General features: G+C 42.1%; 3 protein-coding genes across 3 annotated transcripts; all 3 read left to right on the top strand.

Moving 5' to 3' along the window:
- The first annotated feature begins 362 nt into the window (after positions 1-362).
- LOC124328695 (ectopic P granules protein 5 homolog) lies at positions 363-8,683 on the top strand. The gene is made up of 13 exons (XM_046787496.1): positions 363-425; positions 495-3,559; positions 3,648-5,236; positions 5,296-5,510; positions 5,591-5,722; positions 5,784-6,023; positions 6,085-6,268; positions 6,340-6,641; positions 6,702-6,953; positions 7,026-7,207; positions 7,279-7,896; positions 7,973-8,167; positions 8,256-8,683. The coding sequence occupies exons 1-13, from the start codon at positions 363-365 to the stop codon at positions 8,488-8,490; spliced, it is 7,272 nt and encodes a 2,423-aa protein (XP_046643452.1). The 3' UTR covers positions 8,491-8,683.
- On the top strand, positions 8,631-11,082 carry LOC124328693 (neurogenic protein mastermind-like). Its single transcript, XM_046787495.1, has 3 exons — positions 8,631-8,690; positions 8,754-10,260; positions 10,341-11,082. The coding sequence occupies exons 1-3, from the start codon at positions 8,631-8,633 to the stop codon at positions 10,841-10,843; spliced, it is 2,070 nt and encodes a 689-aa protein (XP_046643451.1). The 3' UTR covers positions 10,844-11,082.
- Positions 11,083-13,650: 2,568 nt separating this feature from the next.
- Positions 13,651-15,246, top strand: LOC124328692 (actin, clone 403-like). The gene is made up of 3 exons (XM_046787494.1): positions 13,651-13,785; positions 13,850-14,083; positions 14,152-15,246. Exons 1-3 carry the CDS (start codon positions 13,651-13,653, stop codon positions 14,914-14,916), a joined length of 1,134 nt encoding a protein of 377 aa, XP_046643450.1. The 3' UTR covers positions 14,917-15,246.
- Positions 15,247-20,398: the final 5,152 nt, after the last annotated feature.

Here is a 20,398-nt window from a genome sequence, read left to right as displayed (position 1 = left end):
TACCTCCCCCCTCCCCCCCTACAACTGTTATTGCATGCATGTTTTGTGTATCTACAATTAGTTAATGTTGGCAAAATATTGAAGCAAAGCCAGAGCAAAGCAAAGCTGAAAAGCAAAATTAGCAGGTTGCTGACAGGCCAGGCTGGCCACAGAGTGCTGGGCGCCTGGGCTGGCCAGCTAAGAAAAGCGGAAAAGCCGAAACTGGTGAGAAAAGGCTTCTGTTATGAAATGCGTAATGAAAACAGATTCAGCTGTCTGTAGTCTTCTAGAACTGGGAATCCAGGATGGAAAGATAAAACAAAGTTGAGCTTTGTAGTTTTATCAATTCAATGGAACTACGTCGTATTCGATATCAGTAAATCATGGCTGAAGCAGTGCGTCCGAGGAACAAGAAAAAAGGGAAATCTAAAACTAAGGATAAATCGGTAATAATAATTTAAAAAAAACTTTACTTCGTCTACGTTATTCACAGTTTGTTGGCTTCATTCACCTAGGTTGATCCTCTTGAATCTTCTAAAGAGATATTGGAGATAAAAAATGAAACAAGGTCTATACATTTTGAAGATGATTGTGAAAAAAAATCAGAAGCCATCATACAAGTTGAAGAGAGGCTTCAACAAGATGCGAGGAAACAATCAGAAACTAGTAAAATTGAGGAAACAAATCACATTCCCAACCATTCTCAGAATGAACCTGAATGTGTTGAGAATGATTTTAGTTCATCTGTTCAACTTGAAAATACTCAAATTGTGAGTGAATGTGGATACAATCAGACTCCCAGCACATGTGAAGAATCTATTTATGATAAATTGAGTGAACTTTTGATGGAATCCCCAGAATTAACAGAGACAAAAGCTCCTTCAGCACCAGCTCCTAGCATGTTAAATGCTACTCTCGAGTTCAACTTAGATCTTCCCTGTGATAAAATAGTAGCAGATACTGCGTTTCCTCAGTCATTTAAAGACAATATCATTCAAGTTGTTTTTAATCAACAACAACTAAGCAATCTAAAGCCTTTCACAGCGGAGCAACTGGTGTCTTTCTATGAAAACCAATTACTTGTGGGCGAGATGGCTGTGGTGGAAAGTTTTCTGGATTGCCGAAAACATTTAGAATCACATCCATTGTATGAAAGCCTAACATACTTTCTGCGCTCAAGATTAATGTTGAAAAGTACAATGGAAGAACTGGATCAAGTGAATCGGGACGTTGAAATGTTGACGTCCCAACTTTGGACAACAGAGACTAAAAGGGTCGTGGAATATGGCGAATGCTCCGACAGCAAAAAAGTTAAGGGTTACTACGATTTTCCTGTAGCCCATCTCAACGAAAAATCCTCACTTCAACTAATTCGCCAGCTGCAACAACAACGCGAAAAGATACAAGAAAAGTTGGTTTTGAGTGTCTACGAATCTCATTGGTGGAAACTGCGCGTCGAATGGCTAATTTGTCAGGGCAGCCAACAAAGTGAGCATGGTTCAATTTCGGTTCTTTTTGCTTTCCTGCGACGGCCAGTCAAAGATCCAGTGTTTATCGACCACCTGAAATCTTGGCTGAACTATGTTGCTGTTTCTTTGCTGAAAAGAGCTAGAAAAGAAGATTATCTCTTCCTCGCCCATCACGCCTTGCGCTGCCCAACAGGATTGGCTCGATGGGGCAGTCCATACGTGCAGACACCCTATTACGATCCTTTCGAAGACCGCCAGGGTACCAACATCCATCACGTTGATGTTGTGTTGGCGCTATTGTCGATCTTGTGCCAGCCAGTCCGCAGTCGTCAAGAATTTCTACAAAGTTGGATCGATCCCGACCAAGACAATCATTGGGTTTGGCTAGACTCCGAAGGTGAAGATGAATGTACCGATAATCAAATGACTGTGATGAACTTAACGGATGATGACCTATTGTCATTACTGAATCAAATTCCAATAGCCAATGTGTTTCGTTTTGCCTTTCAACTTCGGCAACAAGATCAAGTTGACGTTCTTACCGGACCCATCAAAGCTGGGCAATGGCTTCGTTCTTTCGCCATTGCCCGCCACCTCCTGAGCATGTTTGAATCCGGATTAAAAACCTACCAAGGACTTCGGTACAAGAATCTGGCTAAGAAATTCGGTCAGCTAATTTTGCACACTGTTTGCAATCTATCTGATATATGGCAAACCCAACACATGGAAAGATTCGTTGATTCGGCAATGTTGGAACGAATATCAAGAGAATATGAACATGTCGTGCTGGAAGGGTTGTCTTTATTGATTCGTACGAGACAACAACGATCGTGGCAGCTTTTGAGTCGCATTCCATTAAACGGATTGACTCATCGACTCAGATTCCAGTTGTGGGTACGGTGGCATTCGGAGATCATTGGCGAACCCATCGAACTGGATCATCTCGACTCTTTGAATCAAGAAAGTACTTTCTGCGCTGATTCTTTTTGGAATCTTCTTGAAACGAAATTGATTCAACTTCCCGAACCAGATAGATTCGTCTTCCTAGTGACTTTGGCGGCAATGGCCAGTGATGGATCAGCCTCATCGGACAATAGCTTTCTTCAATTGGTCGCCTGGGAGTTAACCGAGTTGGGACTGTTGAGTGAAATCACGACGGAGATCTGCTTTGAAACGGCTAAAGATCTCTTGGTGGGTATCATCGACCGTTACCCGCCTTTCGTTTCTTTCATCTTCGAAAGGTTGAAGCAACATCACAAGTTACCGGTTGATTCGTTGGCTTTTTACAAGGATTTACCGTTACATCAATGGCAGCCCACGATAAAAGATTTCCAGTTACTACGAGATTGGCTGCTGAACGAAGCTCTCGATTCTGTTCGTCATCAACTCGCTGTCACAGTGCTGACTCGTTTGAACTGGGCGTTAGAAGATCTCCCTAAACGTCCGTTCCTGGGCACTGCTTTCCACCAGCAAACGGCTTTATTGTTGACGGAAGTTGTTTCTATTCATGGCAGGCTTCCAGTTCCTTCGGCCGTCCCCGTATTGGCTTCAAATTTTCTGGCCGATTCGGTGCAATTTCTCACAAGTTTTTCTCGTTCTTGGAATTCTTCGAGTGTGGTCCAGTGGGCTTGGCATTTAGTCCTTAAACTTCGCCTCCACATTTTCGATTGTTTTCCGGATCATCTTGAGTGGATGCTTCACCATCCGCAACAGGCCTTCCGTACTGTACGGCAGTTAAAAGAAGACCCTCACTTGTTAGTTTTGCGCCAATCACCTACTCCCTTCAGCTGCTATGTAGCGCTATCTATGACTAATGCTGGGCACAGCGTTCCGGAATTCTGTTCGATCGGCGTCGATCTCTTGTACACTTTGAGTATCGCCGATCAACATCGCCCGGTCGTGGCCATCCTCAACCATTTATTTCCACTCTTAGTCACTTGTCCTGATGTGCTGTATGATCAGGGAAAATTGCTGGACATCTTCCAACGGCTGGTTCAGGCCGATTTGACTTACTACAAGAGGGCCAAAAACTTATTGACCACACAATTTCCCGGGGATGTTCTCAAAATGATGGCTTCTTTGATTGAAATCACCATTTGGAAGTTAAACGGGTCAGTTGTTTTATTTGTTTAATTTATTTTAGAATAAAACCAGTATTAAATGTTTACTAAAATAACCAAGGGATTCAATTTAATTCAGGTTAAATTTGGCTGGAGCCACACCTGCCCTTGAAATTTGGATAAATATTCTCACCAGTTTTACCAAGTGGAATGCAGACAAAAGTATTCTTTACCTGCTTGACACTTTGTCGCGAACCGCTTGGATGGATCCGGTTAGTAGCCAAAGTTGTCGTCGCATTTTATCAGTCGTCCTTCAAGAATCCTCTAAAGTCCATCGGCCGTCTAAAGGACTTGTTTCGCGTGTGGGTAATTGGGTCAGCGGTTCGTCTGAAGCCCTTGGCCACTTGGACGCAACCGAATTAATTCCACCCACCCCAACCTTCCCTTATCTTTCGTGGATCATCATGGAACTGGAATTTGAACGCCAGTCTAAAATGTGGCAACATCTCACCATCGATTTACAACCGGGCAAAGTTAAAAGTGTCGAACAGGCTTTAAAATCAATTGCTGGATTTCTAAAAATCCCTCCCATTGGTGTCAATCAACTTTGTCTAGTTCGATATGCGCAAATGGCAGTGGAAATTGGTTTAGAACATCCGCTGCTTCCTGTGATCATTCAGCGTTTCTTCAGTCTCTACTTTTCTCGTCCGGAATCCACGGAAATCGGCAGCGATAGTTGGGCCATTGGGCAACGAATCATGACAAACTCTCCTGCTCTTTCTTCTTTATTGAAACGACTTGTTTTGAAATGGGGAGAAGGTGTTCAACTATTTCAGAACGACCGCATACGTTCCAGCTTCTTACAGAGTTGTTGTCTTTGGGTGGAAGACGTTAAACTGTTGGAACCGCATGTTTATTTGCCATCACTAGCGCCCAATTACCATCCAGCGCGATTGCTTCAACTCTTCGAAGGCTCTGATTTGTGGTTGGATCTCTGCGATTTCAACACTATCCATGCGGAGCGTCAAGAGCTCAGAGAATCATGGAACAAGGAGAGAAACATCACTACTTCTGTAGTATTCCATAAAAAAACAGGAGATTTCTTACAACTCAATAAAGACACAATATTTACAAGACTGCAATCCTATCCTGAACCTATTCGATTAGCTCAAGTAGCTCTTCAACGGCCCTTCTCGAGACTAGGATTAGCTGCGTTCCAGAATGCCGGTGACCTCCGTCGACTACTCAATCCACACCTTCAAGTCGTCGTAGATTGTGCCGACCAATTCAGTAGACGTATGGCCGAATTGACGTCGTTGGATTGCCACTATGCCGAGCTTTTAATGGAACTTTATTGTCCCTATCGATCAGAACGGACATTGACGGTCAAATGTGATGGAACACAATCTGGAGTTTGTAGCGGCTCGGCTGTAATCAAACTGAGTTGCGAGCCCTGGCGAATCAACTCTTCCGTTCGTAAACAATTAGACACGAATAGGCAGGAAGCGATCCGTTTGCGATCAGATTTCCAAGACCCCAACACCCAAAAGCTTTGCGTAGCCGCTCTTCTCCTTGAAGACTGTGTCGAACAAATTCGAGCTTCATCGGAGCCCAACGTTTTGGAGACAGGAGCAGCTCTCTTTTATATTCTGGTTGAACTTGTTAGTGAAGAGAGTAATAGCTTTTTACCAACCAAGCAGTTACTCTCCACTTGCCTTGAAGGATTAGGTGAGTGTGGTTAAATTTATTTCTATTGAGACTCGTATAAATATTTCTTGGTTTTACAGGCCAGTGTTGTATTGCGGGACATCCCGAACAGTGCCGAAACCTTGTAGGATTGTTGAGTAGCAATTCTAATTTGGCCGGTCTTGTGGCACCTCATTTTACACCATCTACGCCGGATCCTTCCAGTGCCGCCATTGCCGCTTTCTTAGACTCGTATCGGCTGGTCACAACCCTATCCAAACATGATAGTGATCTTATTCTAGTCCTTCTTACTAAGGTAGATGCGCGGTAAATCAGTAGAAAGCCATTTTCCAATTGAAATTAATGGGTATATATTTTTAAATTTTTAAATTTTAGTTTGACGTTCGTTGGTGGTTGAATTGTAGAGAATGCTATCCACAGGATCGCGTGAAACTTCTGGATATCATCATTACTGCTTTAGATAGTTTTGGCCCAACACCAATTGAAAAGGCACAAGCCGTCCATGAAGTAAGTAAAAGTTGTTCTAATTTTCTCAAGGATCAATGTATAATAATTTCTATTGAAATAGATCCTGCGACGCCATTTGCAACATGTATTGTTACACAATTTTCCAGAGCAGTATAACCGAGTCCTGCATCTACTGCTGAAATCCAGCGAAGCCCAGAGCTGCAGCCCGGCTCTTTGGTGCGACTTGATCAATACCCTAGGTCAGGGATTACTCCGGTTTCAACCCGAATCGAGCATGGAAGAGTTTCGTCAACAGGTTTTGCAATACACCACTCAACAGACGCTACTGGATGTCAATCGAGTAAATGTTTTTCCAAAAATCTTTACGATTGTAAATTCTAATAATTTTTGCGTTTCCTTAGATGATGGAGACGACCATAATTTTGTCACAGCATTTTTCCAAAGAACGACAGCTTCACGGTCTTTATGGATTGTATCCGAAATATCGACCTTATGTCCACGTTGTTACTTGTTTTCTACTGACCATCGGCCATGGATTGTGTTTTGCCACTTTGCAAATTGATGCTGGAACACCTTCAGATTTATGTACCGTATTTCTTTTCTCCAATTCTCAGTCTTACTGAATGATAATGATAAACATGAACTAATTCTTGCAGTGGTTGGGCAGCTTTGGACTAGTATTCGTGATCTTTATTCTCCTTGGATACTACCATACACCCAACAACACGTAAATTCTAATTGCGCAGCTTGGATACAACATGCGTCTTCTGACCGTACACTCTTGCTGCCATGGATCGCTGCCGATAGCGGTTTGGCTTCGTTAATGGCTTCTTCCATCATACACTGCATCAACTTCATCCATGAGACGATTCCTGCCAAGCAGAGCATTCTGTCTCAGATGCTAACCTTCTACTTGCATGGATTCTGCCACACAGCCGTCAAACCACACATACTTCAGGTGATTCTTATTAATGAATTTTGTAGGAAATAATCGCAAATTTACACTTTTATTTTGAAGGTAATTCATCAAGCACTGGATAATCTACCCTGGCAATCGTTTATCCCTTCACTGAATGACCTGGAGCAAATGGTGCGTGTTGTGGGACAGTTCTTGCCCGAAGTTCATTCGTTCCTAGTCAATCTTTTCGTTCGTTGCTCCTTGTCGTCCCTCATTGCACAGTGTAAGTCTCAACCGGCAACCTGTGCCCGATTACTAGCTTGTTTGCTTCATCTGCATGTCCGATTGGCTGGAGAACCAACCGCTCAACAGGTACTAACCACAATACTTAAACCGCCACCAATCATGCAATTCACGGCTGATTAATTTCTTTACCTTGAATAGAATCCAATGATGAAACGTATACTAGATGAAGCTTGTTCATATCCTTGGCAATACATAGACCCCAACGTCTATGACCAAGTATTAAACTGGTACGTCTCTACCTGTGATCCGCTTTTCGTTTTGCAACCTTATTTAGAGAGACAGGAAACATCATCCAGTTCCAACGATGCTCTCGTGTTTCGGTAATTTTCTTTTTTGAAACTTATGGCTTTTTCTAATGTTCTGTGTTTTATTAATGAATTTATATTTTCAGTTTATTGCAAGCTGCCAGTGGCTACCATATTCAATCGTCTGATCAAATTGACAATTCATTTAAGAAACAAATGTTTATTCGATCCTGGATTCGTCTTGTGGCTTTGACTGTCTCTCGTTACCGATCTCTCAACCAGCAACATCCTAAAGCTATAATAAATGCAGTTAGTTGTCTTTTGGAATTCATCTGCCACAATAGTCAGCATGCGGAATACAGGAGTGCCATTCATGAGTATTTAACGGTGGCCGTGTCCAGCTCTAGTCTGATTGCCGACGCCCTTCAAAACTGCATATGCCAGCGGATTAATTCGTACCCTGTCGATCCCGCCTTGGTAGAGACTGTTCTGCGAGTGGTTACTTCAATCGGTGGTGGTCACTCTGACTTGAAACGAGTTGCTGCTGTGCTGGAAACTGCCTTGGAACATTTAGAAGGAACTCGCTCCTTTATTTTTGGATTGCTCCCCACAGGAGGTTTGAAGGAACTGACCGGAGTTTGCTGGCAGCAAGGATGTCTTTTGAGTTGGTATTGCCTGGTTACCAATCAGGGAAAAATCGAGGTAGAAGACGAGTCGTATATCCTAGAACAGATGCTTTCCAACTGCAAACTGCTCTCCTTAAGGTAATAATAATTTACGGATTTTTTTATTTCATTTTGAGATCAATGAATTTTATTCCGCTTGTAACAATCAATTCAGTGAAGCATTGGAGCCAAAACTGTGCTTTATGTATGAGAGACTGGTGAATGTTTGGAATCTAGCCTCGCCGGACCTCAGCCCCCACAGGACAGCTGTTAAATCAGAATGGTGTGAGCTGCTTAGTTCATGGATTGAGGAAAACAAAAGTTGGTTATCAACAATCGGTCTGGGCAAAGTTCCCAAACTCTCATCCAAGTATGTAGCATTTTTCTTCTTTAAGTATGTTGTGTACAGTTCTGTTCGTATACTGAAATTTCAAAAATGCTCGCTTGTTCTTTCTAAGGGGGCGTTGTTTGGCTCATGTGATGTTGTGTTATCTGCAACCATCTGGAGAGTCCTTGAATCAGCTAGAGATGAAATGGAAAGTAAATCGCCAGAACGCAGATTGCAAGCCAGCGATAGAGTGTGCCTTGCAAATTCTGAAATCTGAAATCCCTGATGGAACAATACTGCTTCAAACCATTGTTCCCCTATTATACGCTCGTCCTTATCTGTTGCGTTTAATTGCCCAAACCTAAATAATTATTGAATTTTTTTTCGTCCCCTATTTCGCTTGAAATACCAAATTTTTAAACGTTTCATTGTTAGCGGAATCCGACAAAATTTTGTAAAGAAAATCAAGACAATGAAATAATATAAACATTTTAATAATCGTAACATGTATTTCGTAAATTATGTGACTTGGGGTAAATATAATTGTGAGACCACAGACTACGAAGTAAACAGCTAAACACAACAATCGGCTCCATAGACGTTTTTCCGTCCTTTAACGGGTGAGTAGGTTGGGACCGCAGCGGCTGTCCCAACCTACTATATAAATGGATTTCCACAGCTAAATAGTTTCCAACAGAGCGGAATCCCACAGCAGAGTGGCTTCCAGCAGAGCAGTTTTCCACTGAATAGTTTTTCGCAAAACGGCTTCCAGCAGCCAGCCTTCCAGCAAAGCAGTTTGCCTCAAAACAGTTTTCTACAAAATGGCTTTCAGCAAAGCAGTTTCCCACAAAACAGCTTCCAACAAACACTGCCCCAACAGCAAAACGGCGCACTGCTGGGCCAAGGAAGTCAATTTAATTCATTGGGTTTGCAGAATCAACTAGTTGGAGCACAACTGGGTCTTCAAAATCAATTCAGTGGAAACAATTTCCAAAATCAGCTGGGCATTCAGAACCAGTTGGGATTTTCTCAAAATCCTTTTGGGCTGGGCCTATTGCAGCAACAAAATCAACTGGGTCTCCAAAACCAGTTTGGTTTGTATAATCAATTAGGTATTCAAAATCAGATGGGCGTTCAAAATCCGTTTTTGCTTCAAAATCAACTGGGACTCCAGAATCAATTAAAAGGACAGCAGCAAAGCCCCTTTAGCTTTTCCCAACAGTTAGGTGGTTCGTCTGGGTTCAGCAACGATCCTCAATTGGGATTCGGGCAGTCGAGCTTCGGTAATTTCCCGCAGAATAACGGCGGATCTCAATTTGGCGGAGCAGGCTTCGGAACGGGATCAACTTCTTCCTTGGGATCTAATCAGATCATTTTGCAAGGAGGCCAGTTTCAGGATTCTTCTTCACCGTCGGGTTTACAATTCGGATCCCAAACCCGCTTCCCCTTTGGCACATCGTCTTTGACAAACAATCGTTTCCCCAGTAATAGTCAGGCCGGTTTGGGTGAGTCCCAATTTGGAAGTCAATTCACCAATAACCAATTCAATAACAGAGATCCATTCATGAGCCAGCGACCCCAGTTGCAATCTTCGCTCGACACTAGACAACAAAATCGACTAGGCCGTGATGGCGAATTCTTTCCAAACGAACGAGCTCTGTCTTTCAACAACACATTCGACGGTACTTCTCAATTCCAGTCGCTTCAGCAGCAGCAGCAACCGCAACAACAAAATCCATTTCTTTCGCAGCAGTTTTTGGGATCTTTTAACAACCAACAACCCTTTGCTGGTGGAAACCCACTACCTTTGTCATTTAACCAAGAGCAGCTGCGTCCACAGCAGTTCAATCCTTTTCCTTTGACGTTGAATCAACAACAGTCACAGAACCAACAACAGTTAGGGCCATTTGGTACACTGCCGTCGTTCAACGATCGGCCGCCGATGCAATTTAACAAGGCGCCTTTCATCAACAACAATCAACAAGATTTTGGCCCAAATCAATCATTGATGGGTACATCGGGAAACACTTTATCGGAACAACAACAAATGCGCCAGCCACAAAAGCCTCAGCAAGCGCAATCACTTCCACTACCCATTCCCATGACTGGATTTTCCTGTGAAGGCCGTCCTCCAGGTAATTCAGATTTTTCCAATTAATCCTTGAAGCCAGAACACGAATAACTCTAATGGTTTTGTTGATTCGATATTTCCCAGGTTATTATGCGGACATGAAGAATGAATGTCGAACTTTCCACATTTGCATCGACGATGGGTCAACAACTGGACTGAAAAGATCATTCGCTTGCCCCAACGGCACTTTATTTGATCAAGTCAATAGCGTTTGCCAGTGGAAGGATGACATGGATTGCTCCAGGAGTCAGCTCTTTTTCCCCCGTCCGGCAGCCTCTACAACAGCATCGATTAAATCAAACAGCGGAGATATCCGCCCTACATCGAGTCCTTTCAATACGCAGATTCAGTCGCCGCCGAGGAATAATTTCGCTGACAGCACTCCACCGACCAGTTTTCTGCATTTTGGCGTCGGGCAACCCAGTCCGTCTCACGGCTCCCTTGACGCCGGACGTAGTCTTGATGACACAAGACGGAATGCGGACATCAGCCCGATTCGATCGAGAAGCACTTTATATACTCCACCACAAATCCGGCCGCCACTCTTTCGTCCTTCCGAGCAGCTAGATGATCGCCGGAAGGCGTAATAACTGAAAGATATGGACGACGATCGTCAAGTCATGAAGAATATTGTTACTTGAACTTTCAATTTGAATTTCGCGTTGGAAATTATCATTTTGTTCACTGTGTGTTAGTGCTTGTCGACTTTCGTTAAAACAAGACCGAAGGTTTGTCAAAATGCACAATTAATAAGCGATATATCATACATATATTTTGTATTATTATTCTAGAATGAATTTGTTCCGTTTTTTAAAAAGTACTATATTATTATGAGACATTTATTGTTCGGAAACGAAAACTTTCCTCTTGATATACATATAGCCTTCAAAGCCTATTTAGTTTTCCGGGTCAATGGTCCTACGTGACAAATCTAACAAGTTTTGAAACAGGAAAATCCAGATTCGGCTTTCTATATTTTGTCGCTTTCTGCATGACAACATACGTCTCGAAGAACCAGAAAGTGAAAATAAAAATAAACAACAACAATGATTAATGAAAATTGGCACTTGAAGAAACACGAAATGGATGGCAGCGCAGGCGGGGTTGATGGTGGAGCAAACTGCAGCAGTGTCCTGTCCGTTAGCCCGGAAGGTTTGGCCACCGCAGCCGATCTGATGGTGATGCAACAGGTGCATGCAGCGGATACCCACCTTGGAAGCTCTGGTTCGGTGAGACCAGAGACGGCCGTCACTTCGTCTTACTTTGCTGATATATCCGAAAATTCATGGGTCAGGTGACGGCTGATAGTCTTTTGGCGGCCCAGTTTCAACATCAGCACCATCAACATCCACAATCAGACGATGAATTCAGTAGCCAGGATTCCACCGGCGATCGCAACCGTTCTACCATGGTGTATTAGTATGGTGGGGGAACTTATGGTTGGAATCGGTATCTCGAATGAAGCCAGTTCCCGGACAAGAGGCGGAGCTTAGTGGAAAAGTCGAAATTCTTAACAGCCAATTGCAGGGCTGGTCGCACTTCTTTGGTGCCCTCTATGAACCAAGATACTAATTTCTTTTGTAAATTCGTCTGAAAAATAGTATATCTTTTTAAAATTTACGATAGTTGATAACAGCTGGTTGTCACAGTTGCTAGAGTACAGGTCTGCGACTCTAAAGAATAATGGTTCGATTCCAATTGTCGTGAGTTAATTTTTTTTCATATTTTTTTCTATTAATTTTAAAATAATTAAAGCTTGAAAAATAATACTTAATTGCTGTTTTTGACTCTTTTTTTACGATTTTATAGCTTTATAAGTACACAAGCAATGTGCAATCGGACTTAGAAAATTTTCAGACCGTTTATAGCTCATAGTTCACCCAATTGTCCACCAGGCAGCGCTGATCAGGTGCGACCACTGGCTTCAGCCGAGATAGCCGATTCCAACCATAAGTTCCCCCACCATACTAATACACCATGGTTCTACCAATGGCCAAGTCCGGCTCGAAATTGCGAGTTAAAAACAACAATCAATCAAACGAATATAATAAAATATAAAAATAATTATTACCCGGCATCAGAATTTCCCGTATTGTTGAATTATTTCAAATGTCCGTGAGATCTCATTCCATTGTTTCTGTCGGAAATATCCATTTCCCTCCCAATTACTTAACACATTGCAACGTCGCCCCCCTCATTTTGTCACCCTCTCTCACCCCCCTTTTTCTAACGCTCCCTCTTTGTTCTAGAAATCTCTAGAAGCGACCTTGGCTCCGCCGAGGTAGGTCGCAGTTTCTCTCTCTCTCTCTTGCCCTCGCTTTACAGACGTCGCCTCGCCCGCATCACGGCAGGTTGACTCTCTCTCGCTCTCTCAATTTCTCCCTCCTAACTATTCAGTATTTTTCTCCCTCGTTCTTAACTGTATTCATTCCATGTTCTCAATACATGTTTGAAACAGCGTCAGGAAATTCTCGACAGTTTCCGTTGTCACTTTGCAAGCGTAGTGGTTCTGATTATGTCAATATAAACGGACGAGCAGAAATGTTTGTATTTGTAGCTCTGTGCATGCTGCTCTGCTTCATTCCTTCCCTGTATACCACTCCCAGTACTACTTTAGTTCTTGTGTCCATAGTTTCATACTGGTACTTTTTTTATGCCGTTTTACATATTTTATTTCATGTCAGCCTCCCTAAAAAAAAAACCCTTTAATTAAACACCTTGTCTAACACTGTTTTAATCAGCCCTCTCGATATCGTAAATTTTCCAGAAATAAATGACCGCATTAACTGCACTTCTCGTTAATGTCTAACAGGATTGATTCAGCAAAATTCTGCTAGTGTTCATTGATTCCCTTTAATGATTTATCTTGGCATCATGATTTATATTTCGTATAGTCTCATTGTGTCTACCTCGCTACAACTTTTTTGTGTGAATAACTTAGACTTCTTCATATGTATGTTGCAGTTCAATTAATATAGTACACATTTCGAAAGACAAAACGATTCTATACTGTTTGACGCACAGCTACTATTTTTAGAAAAAATAGCAAACACGGAAAAATAGCTACAAGAAAGCACAAAAATTAACAAATTCCAGCTCAGTAATCTCAGATTTGCAATTTGCAAAGACTATGTCAAATCCGAAGCATTCATTTTCGTGTTTAAGTATGACTTATCCTCCTATTTGAAAGAACTCCAATTCTCAGTCATCATACAAGAGAAATGTCATGCCTGATTGCTTGCAAGCAACTGATAAGTTGTCTTTCTCGAAAACAGATGGCGTGTTGTTAATTTTGTTTTCTTCGTCGTCTACTCTTCATCATTCATTCATTCATGATCATGAGTTCATGAGTGTGAAGTGAACGGGCCTTTAAATTCCAACTAACCAACACAAAATGTGTGACGACGAAGTTGCTGCATTGGTGGTTGACAGTGGATCAGGCATGTGCAAGGCGGGCTTCGCAGGAGAACCCGCTCCTCGTGCAGTCTTCCATTCCATTGTTGGACGCCCTCGCTATCCGCGTGTCATGGTATAAATAATTTTGAAAGAAATCACGAACTTTTGTAAACAATACAATCTTTTTTTCTGTATAGGTTGGCATGAGCCAATTTAGGGACTCGTACGTTGGTAACGAGGCCCAATCCAAGCGTGGTATCCTCACTTTGAAGTACCCAATTGAGCACGGAATCGTCACCAACTGGGATGACATGGAAAAGATCTGGCATCACACTTTCTACAACGAGTTGCATGTCGCCCCTGAGGAACACCCCGTCGTCTTGACCGAAGCTCCTCTCAACCCCAAGTACAACCGCGAGAAGATGACTCAGGTTCGATCATATTTTCTTGTTATTAAATTAATAAACCGAATTTACTAATAAAAATGGTATTATTCTAGATCATGTTCGAGACCTTCAACACCCCGGCCATGTACGTCGCAATAGATGGAGTGTTGGCGCTGTACGCTTCCGGTCGTACTACCGGTATCGTGCTGGATTCCGGTGATGGTGTCTCCCACACCGTCCCCATTTACGAAGGTGACGTCCTTCCTCACGCTATCCAGCGTCTAGGTCTCGCTGGCCGTGATCTGACCGATTACTTGAGGACGATCCTGACTGAACGCGGCTACTACTTCAACACCACTGCGGAAAGAGAAATCGTTCGTGACATCAAGGAGAAGCTCTGCTACGTCGCCCTCGACTTTGAACAGGAGATGGCCACCACCGCCTCCTCCACCTCCCGTGAAAAGTCGTACGAGCTTCCCGACGGTCAGGTCATCACCATCGGCAATGAGCGATTCCGTTGCCCCGAGGCTCTCTTCCAGCCCAGCTTCTTGGGTATGGAGTCTTGCGGCATCCACGAGACCACCTACAACTCGATCATGAAGTGCGACGTCAAGATGCGTAAGGATCTGTACGCCAACATCGTCCTGTCTGGAGGTACCACCATGCACCCAGGTTTTGCTGACCGCATGGAGAAGGAAATCATCGCCTTGGCTCCATACACCATGAAGATCAAGATCATTGCTCCCCTCAAGCGCAATCATTCCGTCTGGTTCGGTGGCTGCGTCTTGGCCTCTCTGTCCAACTTCAAAGATATGTTGATTTCCAAACAAGAGTACGACGAGTCCGGACCTTCCATCGTCCACAGGAAATGCTATTAACTGCCCCCCGCTACTACACTGAAGCTCCCAAGTACTGCACTACCAAGGCACCTGAGTATTTTACCACTACTTACTTACGCTGCTCCGTCCTACTACACCGAAGCTCCGAGGTATTACTCTGCCCCGAGTTACTACACCCCTAAGGCACCTGAATATTACACCACAACCTACGCTTCCCTAATTTACTACAAGGACGCTCCTAAATACTAGAGCCAAAGTTCCATTTTTATTTATTTGTGTTCAGATTTGTTGGTCATATCTTAATAGTTACTAGTCACTGGGAATTGTTGTTGATCTTTAATGAGAAAATAAATGTTGAAATATGGGTAATCATTTTGTACGACTTCTCTTGCCACCTAAAAGCCTTTGACATTGCGACGTTTTCTGATTTTTGTTGGATCTTTCCTATTTCGCATGGAGGTGACTATTGCTCTAGTCGCTCTGAATTCCGACATATTCTAGTGTTTGAACAAACTTCATTTACAGGGCAAGTTACGAAAGAGACATACTGTAGTGTTAAAAAAAATTTTGATGCTAACAGCTGTGTTTTTAACTTTAGTTGGCGTAACAAAGGAGTTGCAGATAGTGTTTGGTTCATCATAGAAGTTTATTTAAAGAGTCTGGAGATGATCAGGCACTTGCCTATAACTTGTGTAAAGTATATACTAGTCAAGTACTAAACATTATTTTATTATAAGTTATAAGATACAGCCACAGCAAACAAAACTTTAAAAAGGAATTGTTTTATTGTCCCACCTCCACCCACAATTCCACTACATTTTACAGTCACATACATACATACATATAGGCCTACACTTAACTTAAGTTAACCCGTTGGCTGCCACGCCATACAACCCATAGGTTGCTCTCTACTACTCTACGCGTCACGTCTGAAGGATATCCATGACCAAGGTGGGACTTGCCATTGCTGACAAGTCCGGGCTGACACGGTGACAGGAGAAGATGGAATGCACAACCTCTAGAATCCATCACCGCATCGACAAGGGAGAAGTCCCTATGGTGCATTGCCTAACAGAGTAACAGGGCCTTTCGGCGAATCTGGGGCAGGTGAGACTGTCCGACCCCGCGGCATGAAAACCACGAGACCGAACAGCGCGGCCCGTGCTAAGCAGCTAGGGGAGAACAAAGGCGTGGCAGCCAACGGGTTAACTAACACACACACACCAAATTTATAAAAAAGATAATATGACAAGATAATATAACAAACAAAAAAGAGATAGGCCGCGATCTACCGTATATAATCCAAAGTTAAAACAAAATATTCAGTTATTTTCTCAACTGAGAGAAACAGGTTTGAAATTCCCTTCACCTTAAAGGAGCTTAACTATAAGCCAAGCGAAGGTTACTTGGTTTCTTACTCAAACCACATATCATAGCATATTTTCAGTAGGTAGTTAGTATAAGTATTAAACTGGTAACTTTTGCGTGAATACCGTATCGCTGTGAATTTATTGCGAAATAATTTTTTTTAACTCAGGAAAGCAACGAATAAAAATAGGTCGAGATCCCTGCAATAAATGGAAACATGAATTAACCCATTTAGTCGCCATCGAACCTGGAAATCCTAACTAAAATGGAAATCGAAACATTTGCGTCCTTTCCATAATGGGATAGATGTCAAACTAGCTTGCGTCGAATTCACAGGGCTCTCAAACACATTTCTAACATAGAGGCATGTGTGACACGATTTTCGATTACTACCCTATAGGCGACGAATGGGGCTTATTAGGTTGTTTTTAAAAAAAGATAACAGAACAATTCTTTATCTAGCGCATCACGACTTCACGAGAATATTGTTACACGTAGTAGGAGTCGTAGCCTATTACTTTTAAATTGTAACAATTGAAGAAACCAAAGTAGACAAAGATAAAAAAAAAAAATCATGATTTCTGGAATCGTTGGTAAATTGGATCACGTGTGTACTACCGTCCGTTTGTTCCGTGTATATAATGGTCGGACCTATTGCCATGCCGGTCCGACAGGGCAATAGCCATAGAGGGCTATTGCCCTGTCAGTGCAAAAAACCCCATCTAGCGACGGCTATGGCATTTTAACATTATGTACATTCATTTTTACTTTGGTCTATGTTTATTCCACCCGGAGTCCTTTTCTTAAATTTTCTCGGTCACGACTCACGAATCATGTGAGTGTTATCATGTATGTTTAATGTATGTCCCCTGTCCCCATCACAAACTATGATGGAAATGATGATTCTAATATTTACGATTGTTAATGAATTTTCATGTTAGAGATAACCGTAATAACAGCAAGCGTTTTTTCATCTCGTTCAGTGCAAATAAGTGCAAAAAAGTAATCTTTTTAATTAAAAGGGCATAATAAAGGTTAAAGGGACGTGCTAGTTAATACGCTATAAAATACACTTTAGTGTGAAAAGAAATCGTCGCGGATTGTGAAGACGATCGACATGAGATTGAGATTATTAACGATCATTGCAAGAAGATTCATCGTGGAGACTACATGGCCTAGAGATTAAAAAATCAGTGATTGAAGAGAGGGCGATATTTTACACAAGAAAAAAACTTTTTCGGCGGTTAAAGTATTATATAAATCAATAAATTAATAGAGAGAGAGATAGTAGCCACAGCCACGAGTGACGGTAACACACTTGTGTAAAATTAGAATCAATGTAGAACGGCAGGACTCAATAATATAAATTTTATAACCAAAACTCTATAAACTTAAAAACATAATTGGCACAGGAATTCAAAGGTAGAAAGATTTCAATGTCACGGTATCAGATCGATCCTTATAAATTCAGTGAGCTTTCCGTATTGTTTAAAAAATATAACTTAACGTTGTTTGTTTATTGATATGCGGTGATTGAAGTGCTTAAAAAATAATTGACCCGGGGAAAGAAAAACAATCATAAAGTGAAACGATTCACCGATTCAGTGAAATGCAACAATTTTTTAAAAGTAGCAGGATGGCATATTTCCTGTGTTCATGATTTTTGTTTTGTTAGACTTATGAATTTATGTTAATTATCTCAGACGTAAGAGGGTAAACGGTGAACCATGCACAGCCAGATCTACATAAAACGGGAGTTCCGTAGGTTAAGTACTTGAAATCTTTCTTGTTTGATTCACACGTTACGTGGGAATCAATCACCAGAAAAGGTGAGTCACGTTGCTGGTTGATGTTTATTCAAGGTCGTCAACAACCCCTCGCACCCCTTCTGACTTCTGAGAACTTCGGCTCAACCTTCAGCCAAACAAGGCAAAACAAGGTCAAGGGGGGTGACTGAGGGTGACTCACTTTGTTGTTGTAAATTAAACCATGTAATTTACATGCTTTAAATTATAACGCAAAGCATTTATTGGGTTTTGTAAACACAACAAATGCGTTGCATTTTTCAAAAATATGTTTTGCTATAAACAAGTTTAAACTATTCATCTAAATACGAAATTTTATCAAATATCCTCCAAAATAATATACCCTAGCTTACTTTAATTAAACACTAGTTTTTTTGTATCAATACATGATAAAATAAAAAATAAACGAGAAATTATTTTCGTGTAAACTTATTTCAAATTGAGGTTTATATTATTACGAAAATTTCATTCATTCATTCATTTTATAAATTACAAGGTCGTTAATTGTACATAGCATTCCTATGGATTCAGAAATGCTACCATTTTTTAAAACTTTGGTAGGTCAAATCATGGTCATGCTATATTTTTTATGAAAAAAAATCGCAAACATCCCTTGCTAACGCTGGTAGCCGGCAATTATACATAGCATTAAAAAATGATTCAAACAAATTACATAGGATTCAAAAAGGCTACCAATAGCCGTCGCCAGATGGGTGTTTTAACACTGACAGGGCAATAGCCCTCTATGGCTATTGCCCTGTCGGACCGGCATGGCAATAGATTTCACGGCACGGTTGACAGCTTGAGCGACCAAGCAGCCAAGCTTGGTGACTGCTGAGGTGCACGATATATTTTTTTTGTCTTTTCGCATTAGCCCTTTTCTGCGCGTGGCTTTTCTAGCGGAATTTTATGGAACCCTCCCACCCCAGTGAGCTATTCCAGCTGATGCGAGGGATAGCGCGTTTGTCTACCTCTCCTGTTAGACCGTGGTCTCTGAGAGAAATCCCCACAATATGGCTGCCGCAACCATAAGTTTGATGACTCTGGTTAAAGATCTATAGATGTTTTTCACTCCTTTATCGGGTGAGTAGGGTTGGGACCAAAGCGGCTGTTGCGCTTTGATACACACCGCTAGGGTGTCAATCCTGACGCACGGCAACGTCCTTGACGCGTCGAATGGCAGCCCAGATGTTGTATCTTCCATTGAATTGGTGACGAAAATATGTTAAAAAAGAGAAAAAGCTGCAGTGGCAAAAAAAAATGTCCCTCTTGCGGCGTCATGTCAGGGCGGAGTAGTTTGCGTCTGCCACAGGTACTGCCCGGAGCTCGTCTACTAAAGGGCCAGGTAGATGGGCATGCATTTCTGGTGATTCCATGGCGCCCGAGGCCATTTCTGCTCCGAAGGAAATGGATGTGATCGGGGTAATAATCGTTAGCAAATATAGTTTACATTTCCTAATGGCCCATTTGGCCGCCGGAAGTTTAAACTCTGCGTATCGTTTAGCGAGACTTCATATCAGTGCACCAGCATGAATTAGCATCGATCTAACACTAATATTCATCATTTTTTTGGAGAAGAGCGTAGCCCATTCCATCAACCTAGTGGGTCGTCTCCCGTGACGGGTCAAAATGGATAAGAAAGGGGGAGGGGCGACAGCAGCGCCGATTTGACCGATTCAAACACCATTTCGTGTTCCTAGGTCCAAAGATAGGGGTTCCGCGAATTAGTATATACAAAATAAGTCGTTGACGATGCCCGAATAGGGCGTTCGTTGAGTACAACTTCGGCTAAAAAAAAGACGGAAACCCCCAAATTTACCCTCTCTGAACAAGTAGTTGCTATGCCTACCACAAGAGAGACTGATCTTCTTTCTTTTTATTTTTTATACTCCTAAACTTTAACAAAATAACAAATGTTCGTACTTAAAATGTAGATGAACTTATTCTTCATCTTTTAATTAAAACTAGAATGGCGCAAGTATAACGGCTCATTTTTTATGATTTTTTCAAAACAGGGCTCTTTTTTTAGAGGCGCCATAAGGAATGTACGACAAACGTCCCAACTTTCGCTCGGCGAAGCTCTGAGAGTTAGCGCCAGTTCCAGGGGGCAGGGAAATGTAGACAAAGGGATGGGGCATTTTTTCCCTGTTACCCGTTTTGTTTTGACCCTCCCCTCCATAAATCTTAACATTACAGCAACTAGGTTGCTAATTAAAAAATAAAAACTTAAGTCGCGTAGCGCCATAAGACACCATGCTAATAGCGGCGAAGTTAACTTCGCAACTACCCAATTGGTACGCTTTACCAACTTTGCCGGTTGGTACTGTATCTTAGCCCATTTATTTTTC

The sequence above is a fragment of the Daphnia pulicaria genome, chromosome 3, assembly GCF_021234035.1.
Source record: "Daphnia pulicaria isolate SC F1-1A chromosome 3, SC_F0-13Bv2, whole genome shotgun sequence".
NCBI classification, from domain to species: Eukaryota; Metazoa; Arthropoda; class Branchiopoda; order Diplostraca; family Daphniidae; genus Daphnia; species Daphnia pulicaria.
This window is presented reverse-complemented; position numbering and strand designations above follow the sequence as displayed.

Excerpts from the sequence above, each read along its gene's own strand:
- LOC124328693 (XM_046787495.1), top strand. The coding sequence starts at position 8,631 with ATGTATTTCGTAAATTATGTGACTTGGGGTAAATATAATTGTGAGACC. Across the intron at positions 8,691-8,753 it reads GTGAGACCACAGACTACGAA|GTTGGGACCGCAGCGGCTGT; the intron begins GTAAACAGCTAA and ends ACGGGTGAGTAG. Across the intron at positions 10,261-10,340 it reads CTGTGAAGGCCGTCCTCCAG|GTTATTATGCGGACATGAAG; the intron begins GTAATTCAGATT and ends GATATTTCCCAG.
- LOC124328692 (XM_046787494.1), top strand. The coding sequence starts at position 13,651 with ATGTGTGACGACGAAGTTGCTGCATTGGTGGTTGACAGTGGATCAGGC. Across the intron at positions 13,786-13,849 it reads CTCGCTATCCGCGTGTCATG|GTTGGCATGAGCCAATTTAG; the intron begins GTATAAATAATT and ends TTTTCTGTATAG. Across the intron at positions 14,084-14,151 it reads ACCGCGAGAAGATGACTCAG|ATCATGTTCGAGACCTTCAA; the intron begins GTTCGATCATAT and ends GTATTATTCTAG.
- LOC124328695 (XM_046787496.1), top strand. The coding sequence starts at position 363 with ATGGCTGAAGCAGTGCGTCCGAGGAACAAGAAAAAAGGGAAATCTAAA. Across the intron at positions 5,511-5,590 it reads TTCTAGTCCTTCTTACTAAG|TTTGACGTTCGTTGGTGGTT; the intron begins GTAGATGCGCGG and ends TTTAAATTTTAG. Across the intron at positions 8,168-8,255 it reads GTTCCCAAACTCTCATCCAA|GGGGCGTTGTTTGGCTCATG; the intron begins GTATGTAGCATT and ends GTTCTTTCTAAG.